We start from the raw sequence: 10,383 nt of genomic DNA, 5'->3' as shown, positions 1-10,383 counted from the left end.
TACTGCTGGTGATTATAAACATGTGTTTAAGCCCCTTGAGAGAATGTAGCTTCACGATGACTATCAGGAGAATACCAAGGGATTGAAGTATGTCTCTTAGTCGGGACCCCCAGATACCAAACCAGTTGGTATCAATGTGTTTTAGCCAAGAAGCTTGTTTTTTTTTCCTGTATTTGAGTTTCTGTAACATTAGAGGCATTGATCCAGGAGCAGCAGGAGGTATCTGCTATGGCACAGACTCCTTCTTCAGCTAATAAGCAATCTAAAGCAGTTGTATTACCCAAGACCACCTTATCAGTTCAAAACGATCCTTATGGCTAAGTGGTATATTTTGGGGTGATCTATTTTGCTACCCATCAAAGTCATCTTGCTTTGGTTTTTCTGAGATTTTTATCACCGGGCTGTAGAAATTCTGAGAAAAAATAATAGAATTTATCACTTTTGCAACATTATTACCACTAAGTGTGGTACCTCATTACTCTTCTTGCAGTTTTCCTTTAATTTTTACAATAACTCAGTATGATAAAAATTCCCACCAGTATATTCGTGAAAGGAATCAGGTAAGTTGAATTAAGTAAGGTATCAGTGAATACACAGCTAGTGAATGTATAGCAAGATGAACCCCAAGTTGACATCAATGCAACATCCCTTATTTGCCACTCTAACAAACTGTCAGGATAATTAATCTTTATGGTTTTGGGTAGGCTCTGCTAGCCATTTAGAAATAAAGATCAAGTAATAGTTTCACAGATAAATGAGCAATATCCCCCTGTGTCTTAAATATTTTTTCCTTCCATTTTAAGGTCATGTTCTGCCCAAACTCCCACTTTTTACTTGATTTTTCTACTCAGGGATACATATCCAATCCAAGACTGTTCTAGGAATAAGTCAGACCATTCTCCTGGAAATGAAATAGGCATCCAAGACTATGTCAATAAAATGGGTAATGCTGATCCACAATGTTCGATCCTATTTTTCATTAAACCTGGACGGGATGTAATTGATATGTAATACTGTAAAGTATATGAATCCTCCTCTATTGTCTCCCCACTCCACTCCCATCTGCTCCTCATCATCAGTCTCACTTATTATCTAACGCTGAACCCTAGGCTTCCACATTCATCCTACCAGAGATCCAGATATGTTATTAACTTAGGGACCCAAGAACCAAAATCAGATTCTGAAACCATTGCTAAGTAGACATCTCCCAACAAACTCTACTCCAGGGTTTTCCTAGGGGGACTGGACCACAGCAATTGGATTGCTTATGGATGCTACAAGTGAGGCATGGTCCTAATGAACCTAGATATTTCTGATTACTTACAGAATTTATCACACACATTCAACATTAACACATTTCAGGAAGAAAGAATCACATATATTTCCTAGTCCCTATGAAGAACTGGTTTAGACACCAAAACTTCATCTCAGACTCATCAAAAGTTTATTGTGCTCAAAAAATCACAATTACAGTTTGAAGAAACCCAAGCAATAAATGTAGAAATGATGTCTATATTGAACATTCAAAAGGTTCCATAATAGAGAAAGGATCTTCTAGGGTCTATTCCAGAGGCATTACATGGTGATATTAAAATGAAGATAGAAAATGGAGGAAAACATACCCAAGAAGGGGCAACAATCAGGGAATAACTAGATGTCAGAGTCTGGACAGATCAGGAAGGCATCATTATTCTTAGAATAGCTAAAGGGCTGAAAATGCTGGAGAAAAGTTGTCTTCTATGAGGTGCACAATTGGAGTATTGCTTGGGTCATGAAGCTATTAAAGCACAAATTTCTTCATTGATCTCCTCTTTAGGAAACGCCATTGCCTGTAGCAGGACACACATAGTTACTAAAGTGTTAAGATGAATACTTCAAGCTCTCTTTTCAGATTCCTTCCTTTCTCCCTTGATCCTTTCATTTGGAAAAGTCTCTACATTTTTTATTTGTTTGTTTGTTTGTTTGTTTGTTTGTTTTTATGGGGCGCCTGGGTGGCTCTGTCAGTTAAGCATCCAACTTCAGCTCAGGGCATGATCTCACAGTTCACCAGTTTGAGCCCTGCATCAGGCTCTGTGCTGACAGCTCAGAGCCTGGAGACTGATTCAGATTCTGTGTCTCCCTCTCTCTCTGACCCTCTCGTGCATGCTCTCTCTCTCTCTCTCTCTGTCTCTCAAAAATAAATAAAACATTAAAAAATAATAAAATATAAATATTTTTCATTTTAGAGACAGAGAGAGCATGAGTGGAGAAGAAGGGTAGAGGGAGAGAGAAAAAGAGAGAGAGAGAGAGAGAGAGAGAGAGAATCCCAAGCAGGCTCCACACTCAGCCTGTAGCCTGCTGTGGAGCTCAATCCCATGACCCTGAGATCATGACCTGAGCTGAAATCAAGAATTGGACACTCACCTGCCGAGCCACTCAGGCAACCCTGATTTGGAAAAGTGTCTTAATATTCATCTAACCCAAGTAATAGTAAATACAATCTAGTAAATATAACCTTTCCAACATGAACTGCATCCCCTACTCTCCAAGTAAGCATGAATGAGCAGACCACGGCTTACGTTTTCTTGGAAGTTTCCACACCACTTTTCAGATTACAGAAATAAAAACAGGCAATGGCCTTCAAGGGATTTTCATTTCATCCAGTGAATTTATCTTAACCCCACAAGAGTCAACCTCTGGAAATGTTTCTGAACTGATGTACTGCTTCAGAAAATATAAACCAGAAGTGCCCAAATCCTTCCTAGATCATTTGGTTTAGAAGTATTATGTGCATCAATGGTCTTAGGTAGTAAAGATAACTTCCAAGATTGAATTTGTGGTCTAGGTGTACATGTATGCGAAAGAATATGGGATCTTAAAACCTTGGGATACCAGATGATGCCAAAGTCTGATTCTGTCCAGCAAAGATAAATCAAGAGCCATGACTTTCCTGTCATTTTCTGTTAAAGACATCGCACATCCTTTTCTCCATTCTGTTTCCTACCCTTGGAAAACTCCATATATGTCTTCCTCTAACCACATGACACCCACCTGTGGATGCCTCACAGAGGCCCTCGGCGTTCACCAGCATTGACCTTGCGCATGCCCTTGATGATGAAGATGGTTCCAACAATGATGCCCACCAGACCCACGATCAGGCCCAGGGCACACACCACATTCTCTGTTGTCTCTGGGAGGGGGGTTGGTGCATCAAACTCTGGGGAAAACAAAACAGAGTACGGTACAGAAGTAATGACAGTCATATGGAGTAGCACCTAGAACCAAATGTAGGGTGGTTAGTCAAATGAATAGTTACTAAACAATTAAATAAGAGGAAGACAGAATGGTGGATGAAAGGAATGCAAATTAACAAGTGGGGGGAGCTGAATAATGGGATAAGACAAGGAATAGGATGTGCAGCAATTGTTATGGATGTGTTAGGGTACTCTGGGTCCCTAAGCACCAGACACATGCATCACGGGAGGAAACCATAGAATGAAGGAGACTGAAGATAGTCCATACCCCAGTGCTTGAGAAGAGGCTCATCCAAACCCCAGTGCTCCACCTTGCAGTCATAGACATCCTCCGTCGAGGGTAGGAAAGGGAGATAGTGGAACTTGCGGAAAAGGTGGTCTTCCCGGGGCAGGAAGACGGTCTCTGACACTCCTGTGGTGACAGGCTTTCCATTTCGAAGCCACGTGACGTTGATCACTGGTGGGGAGAACTTGTCGATGAAACAGATGAGGATGTTGGGCTCTCCCAGTTCCACAGGGCTGTTTGAGAGCACCGTCACCTCGGGAGGTTCTGGGGACACATGACAGAAATTAGGCCTCCCTGCTTAGGCTATACCCTCTCCCTCCCACTGAAGCTTTTGAAAAAGCAATTGGAAATGTGCCTGAGAATCTATGCCACAGTCTCAGATACCTATCTCTGATACTCTCCCTCCTGAATTGGAACCAATGTTATGGTATAATATATATTGGGATACTTTAAGTAATGGGTATAATTTTATTCCTGTCTCTCCTGGCATAGATTTGGGGCAATGACTCACAGTATGAGTCACTGTGGGTGGTGAGGATAAGATGTGAGCACCTCAGGAAAGGAATAAACTCATACATTGTTCTTGGGCCTTTGGCATGAGAGGTAGGGGCTTGCTGACGGTGACTCTAGGCCCCTGGCAGGGAAAGTCAGTCACAAAAATGTAACACAAGCCAAAGCATCTGTTTCAACGTTAGGATTCCAATGTCTAGGGGTGTAGAAGTTACCATTGGTGTTTGGGGTGTTGTTGGAGCGCTTTATCAAGATGTCCAGGTTAGCTTTGTCCACAGCTATATTGGCCAAGGCACCCTGGGCCTCAAAGCTGGCAAAACGTCCGAATTCTTCAAGCCGCCACACTGTCTCCTTCTTTTCCATATCCACGTGGAAAATCTCATCACCATCAAAGTCAAACATAAACTCGCCTGATGAATCAGGCTTCAGATAGAACTCAGCCTGGATGATCACATGCTCCTCTGAAAAGGCAGGAAAGGTGTTAGGGTGGGAGAAGAAAGGTGGAAGAGAGAAAGAAGAATCCAGGATGTGAGACAAACATGTTGGCAGGGGCAGTGGAACAATATGGAGTGGAGCTATATGGAGTGAAGGAGTGATGGAGGGCAGGGATGAGTCTGAAGATGAGGGTCAGGTGGAAGACATCCATGTTGAACACAGCTGGAGGGCAGAAATAAAGGGGCAGAGTTAGAGAGGGTGGATTGAAGGAAATGAGGGCTGAAAATCCGAGTCTTGTGAAGCCATTGTTTGGCTCCATGTTACTAGCTGAGAAATGACTCCCTATTTGGAAATACAGCAGCAGCTCCTGAAAGAGAATTGTTCACTCACTGCATTTTCCTGGCAATTAAATACACTTAGACAAGAATTCTAGGGCATTTCTCAGAACATTGTAATATAAGAAGAGGGGAAAACTGTTTAAAAGGCTGGGTTCTGAACTGTGGAATCAAATTAAATCTTTAATTCTTATTCAGCTACTTAGTAACCTTGAATTGATTAGTTTATCTACTCATATGTTATTTTTCCTACTATACTTTCCTGTGGTTTTGCTTCTACCTTGGCTTTGTCTTTGGAATTAAATGAGGCAAGCAAAGTAAGTAATTTCTTAGTACATCATCAGGCTTGTAACAAGCATTTTAGGGTTAAAGTTGCTTTGTATTTAAGGAACAGAGACACCTCTAGCTTCCCCTTCCATCCCAAGGGAAGAGACTCTATCTTACAAGGTATGTATCTCTATATGTGGCTCTTTCTAGGCAATAGAAACTTAAAATTTCTATCATGGGTCTTGGAGTTGGATTATTACATTACTTATTTCCAGTGTACCTGCCACCCTCTGTGGGATCAGTCTGAGTGAAGGATACTTTTTCATAATACATTTTCACAGAAGTAAACATTTCGTGTGGAGATGACAGAGAATAATAGCAGAATCTCCATATTCTTACTCATTGTTCTACTCTTTTGTGAAAATCACTAAATGATAGTGACCATAGATCATTGTAAAATCTACTGAAAGGGTGAAGGGGATATCCCTCTCCCAAGAGGAAGTAAGTTAAATGCATTTTGTATCAGCATACATACCTGCCCTTACCCTCCCTTGGATAGATTAATTGCTTTTGGTGACTTCCCTTTCTGGTGATCTTCAGTACAATGTCTGTGCTTAAAATATGCTGACAGGATTCAATTGCCAAAACATAACTACCATGTATTTGGCTAAGAACCAATGGTAAGAACTTCTCAAATTTTTTTCCTCATTTAATCATACAAAATTACGTGAGATTTTAAAATTTACTTATTTTCCAGAAAAAGAAATTAAAACCCAGACGTTAGCTTACATTAATGCCTCTCAGAAAATATTTTCACTTCAAGTCTGGCTGATCTCAAAGTCAATGGTATTAATCAATACTCAGCTTTTGTTCCTCTCAACTAAATGTGACTGACTTCAATTTATGATAAGATATTCAAACTATAATTTTTATACTTTCAGATTTAGACCACATGAAGACTGCCACACTTTCCCTTCAGCCCAAAGATTGTCTTGCAAATAGTTACAGTTTATCTCTCGAATGTTCTTAGAGCTTATATCCAAAGTTTTGTTTCTCTTAGCACTTACCTTTGATAGCCAATGATTCCTGACGACCCATCAGTAAAGCCATGATGAAAAATCCTAGCACTGGGACTCTACTTACGGCCATTTTCTTCTTTGGCGATTTTATAGGGGTCAGTAGAGCTTAAGAGTGGGGTAGAACTGACAAGAATAAAGGAAAAGAGAATGTAAGGTATGATAGAGTCTGACTGATTAAAATTCAAATAAATTGAGCTGAAGCCAATCAGAAAAACTTTTGAGATGACACATCTGTTGCTAAGGAAGGAGCTCTTGTAAAGGGTCAGGAAAGGAAACACTTCTTTCATTAGATAAAGAAGTGAGTTTTAATCAATTAATCAAAACAAATAAAAAGAGCAAAAACTCAAGTTTTTGAGAATGTTGTGCATTCAGCCATAGACTGTTTCATCCCAATATAAGTTCTAGAAACAGATGTACCTGAGGCACTGAGAATAAAATCTATGGAAACACCCTGTGTGACAATTAGTGACAGATTATGCCTCACAGCCTCTGTGCTGTGATAGCTGGGGAGTTATTTAAGGGACAACAAATCATCTAAAGAGAAGGTAAATTGTCATGCTATGGAGAATACTTGATTCTTGACAGTACTGGGTGACAGAGCTTCACTTAAAAAACTTTTTATTGGGGCGCCTGGGTGGCGCAGTCGGTTAAGCGTCCGACTTCAGCCAGGTCACGATCTCGCGGTCCGTGAGTTCGAGCCCCGCGTCAGGCTCTGGGCTGATGGCTCGGAGCCTGGAGCCTGTTTCCGATTCTGTGTCTCCCTCTCTCTCTGCCCCTCCCCTGTTCATGCTCTGTCTCTCTCTGTCCCAAAAATAAATAAACGTTGAAAAAAAAAAATTAAAAAAAAAAAAAACTTTTTATTGCTTCAGGATTCTTCTCCAGTTTCCTAGACTCCCAGATGGACAACTCAGCCCAAAAGCTGGGAATCCCTGGCACTGTACTATATTTACAGAACATCAGTGGGGAACTCTGGTGTCAACACTCTTCTAGCTGGAGAGGAATGGAAGAGATGTCATAAGTAATGGTGACTGGAAGCAGTGGACTGTAAAGGGGGGGTACCTTTTCCTAATCCCCACCATACTAAATATGACCTGAGACTGGAGTGGACCGCTGGGGATACAGCTCATTTGAGGAATCAAGGTGATGCATAGGGTGGAGTAAATTGGGCAAAGCTTATTTTACTGGGGGCAATAGAGATAATAACCTGCAGGAGGGCTTTACCATAACTTTCCTCATGTCATAACATTATGAAAGTTCTCCTCATGTCATAAATTATTGCAGTTCTGATTCTAAGAATTTATTTTGATGCTCACCATTGAGAAACCTGAAAGTTAACACACTCTGGCCCTCATGTTTCTGGACATACAGTGCCGTAGGAAGGAAAATTAAGCCATACATAGAAAGGGCTAGAATCTGAATACTTTCAATAAAGAGAGAACTGTCAGTGAGGCAGACCACCAGATGGTGAGTTCACTGTTATTATCAGTCATGACACATATACTCTGGGCAGATTGTCTATACTGTTGTGCTAATGTCTTATCCACTGCTGGATAAGATATCCACCCACTGCTGCCTTCACAAATCATGAGAGAAAAAACTCTACACATTACTGATTATCTGATCATATACAAGAGCTTTGAACATCCTCTACCACTGACTTCTAGATCACTTAGAAGAGACCCACAACAGTTTTGCCCTAAAATTGTTAAGAAATACACTTCCTGGAGGCAAAGGAATGGTCCAGATGAGAGTTCTACAGTATCAGTCTCTGCTGAGAGTCTGGTCCTATGATTTAGGCTTGTCATCTGCTCCTCAGAGGTCAAAACAAATATAATTTCTCTATGACTGCCCTTTGCTGGCTGTCATACTCTTTGGTTTTTATAAGTTGCTCAATGAATATATGGTAAACTCAAAGACAATTTACAGAAAAATATCTTAAATGTCATAACAGCACTTTCAAACTAAGGTGTTGCTCAGCAACTTATGATATTGTTTAGTTCTAGAACGCTGATTGGTTCTCCTCATGAGATTACCAAATTGGGAGACGTTAGAAAATACTTTCATTTCCCTTTCCCTGTGACAAGAGAGATGTTCCTATCCAGACACTACTCATGGTCTCCTGTTTTCTTCCTATACTCTAGCTTCCTTAGTCTGAGGGGATTTCTGAGGGCACCTGAGTGAGTTCTGTTCGGTGACATCAAATGGTGAGGAACCACTGTACTAGTCAGAGTTCAGTCTGTAAATAGAAGTCCCTATAGACACTTTAAACAGAATTGTTTGTTACAATTCTCCTGTATTACAATTCTCCTGTATTACAAGGACTTTAAGGTGTTAGGAAGGCTGGAGGAGCAAAAGTCAGTGTGTACCCCTAAATCCAGGAGGTCAGGAAACTGTCTCCTCTAGAGCCCCAAGGAAAGGACTGTCTTGGAAACACAAGGCTGTTGCCAAGACTCCTGTGTGTGAAACTCTTGTGTCTACCACATGAGATAGCTTCAACCTACCTGCCACTTCCCAAATCTCATAATACTAACTTTTACTGGCAGCATGTAGACCACATTCAGATCTTGGGCAAAAAGAGCCTGAGAAATGTAATACTCTTACTTCTATTACCTGTGATGCAGACAAGACATAGAAGCTAATGGGAATTTTTCCTTAAATTACTAAATGCAAATATGTACACCTTACCTCTGGTTCCTTCACAGTACCAAACCTAGAACCAGAGGAGTATTTGGGGGTAATAGTAAGTAAGGCCTGGAAATGAGATCAGTTTCACATGGAACCCAAGGCCACAAGTGTGTGTATGTGTATGTGTACGTGTACGTGTACGTGTATGTGTATGTGTTGGGGCAGGGGAGGTTGGTAATTTAGGACCCACATCTCAGAATATTTCCCTGCCATCCAACCACAGTTTCCATTGTTATGATTTGAACATCTATAGTCAGGTTGTTTTATAGTACCCAAGTTCTGTTCTAAAAGGCACAAGCTGAACTCAATAACTGAGAAATTCTAAAGGAATAGATTCACCACAGAAGCCTAAGAGTGTTTGTCTTCAACAGCTGTCCTCACATGGCCAATTAATGGTTTGACTCCTTACTCAGAACCTCCTCCTGATTTTAGACATTCTGGCACCTTGTTTTCAGAAGTCATTTCCAACTCCACATGCCATCTTTCCCACTCCATATCCAGCACAAATCCCAGAAATGTAGGACATTCCAATGCAAAGTTGTTTCCATCTTCTGAAAATGTGCCTGCCCTCACCTGTGAATCCTCCTTTCACCTCTTCTTCCAGGAATAGGAAGTGATTTTACTCCACAGTCCAGGTAAGAAAGTCAAGAAATGGCATTCTTAAATATTATTCTCTATTGCATGAGATCTAAAGTGTGGAATTTATCTAATTCCGAATGATCTTATAGAATACAGATGTGTTTGCATACATATACCTATATTGTGTGTGTTTGGGGGAAGGAGAGCTGGAAAAGTCTTCATTTTTAATTGGTCACATTAATATATATTTTTGCTTAACAATTACCTGTTGAAGATGTTTTGTTTAAGGAATTTGGTCAGCAATTAGGGCCAGAAGTTGGCTGTAGGTCAGCCACTGCGAAGTGACAGACCCAGCATCATTTACTTGCAAGGCTCAGAAGTTTCTATGAATATATTTGTCAGGTTGGATGTGGCCCATTTGGTTGTAAGGCAGGGTTGTGTTGGACAATAGGGAGGGGTATATGGGTAAGATGTGGAGAGGAGTGCAGGTGGTAAATTCAAGTCTGGAGGAGGTGTCGGTAGTGGTGGTGGAAACAAAATGAGGAACAGAATGTGTTGTGGAGGTGTTAGGTGGAAAGCAAAGCTGTAATCCAGTACATTTAGCAGTGAAAACAGCATGAAGAGGTCCCTGATCACGGAGTTGAGCAGGTCAAACTGGGGGTATTGTGAGGAAGTACTTATGTAACTAGGATGGTTTAGAATACATTGTTTGGCTTCATTGACATAAAGATGAAATGCTGTTTAGTCCTTCCAGGCAGATGGCAGGGGACTTATGGTTTACAAGCATTTTGCTAAAGGTTAGCTTTCTGAGGCAAGTGCTTAGCTCTTTCAGAAAAAAAAAAAAGTACTCTCTTGGGTCCTCATTGTCAATCATTTGGAGGCATGTTTGCAAATAAGCCTCCAGGTTGACAGTTAATATAATCATTTCCTTCCTTGTGTGGGAAAAAATGAGAGGAAAAAATTCCAATGTCCCA

General features: G+C 40.8%; 1 protein-coding gene across 1 annotated transcript; it reads right to left on the bottom strand.

Moving 5' to 3' along the window:
* Window positions 1–1,421: 1,421 nt before the first annotated feature.
* LOC123608205 (HLA class II histocompatibility antigen, DR alpha chain) lies at window positions 1,422–6,291 on the bottom strand. Its single transcript, XM_045497844.1, has 5 exons — window positions 6,134–6,291; window positions 4,245–4,490; window positions 3,502–3,783; window positions 3,031–3,196; window positions 1,422–1,829 (listed from the first exon to the last, which is right to left on the bottom strand). The coding sequence occupies exons 1-4, from the start codon at window positions 6,213–6,215 to the stop codon at window positions 3,042–3,044; spliced, it is 765 nt and encodes a 254-aa protein (XP_045353800.1). The 5' UTR covers window positions 6,216–6,291; the 3' UTR covers window positions 1,422–1,829; window positions 3,031–3,041.
* Between the last annotated feature and the right edge of the window lie 4,092 nt (window positions 6,292–10,383).

The sequence above is a fragment of the Leopardus geoffroyi genome, chromosome B2 (assembly GCF_018350155.1).
Source record: "Leopardus geoffroyi isolate Oge1 chromosome B2, O.geoffroyi_Oge1_pat1.0, whole genome shotgun sequence".
Classification (NCBI taxonomy): Eukaryota; Metazoa; Chordata; class Mammalia; order Carnivora; family Felidae; genus Leopardus; species Leopardus geoffroyi.
Note: the sequence above shows the minus strand (reverse complement) of the source record. Positions and strands in the feature narration are given on the sequence as shown.

Coding starts and splice junctions, on each gene's coding strand:
- LOC123608205 (XM_045497844.1), bottom strand. CDS start 6,215: ATGGCCGTAAGTAGAGTCCCAGTGCTAGGATTTTTCATCATGGCTTTA. Junction 4,491..6,133: donor GGAATCATTGGCTATCAAAG/GTAAGTGCTAAG, acceptor CTGCCTTTTCAG/AGGAGCATGTGATCATCCAG. Junction 3,784..4,244: donor CAACACCCCAAACACCAATG/GTAACTTCTACA, acceptor ATGTGTCCCCAG/AACCTCCCGAGGTGACGGTG.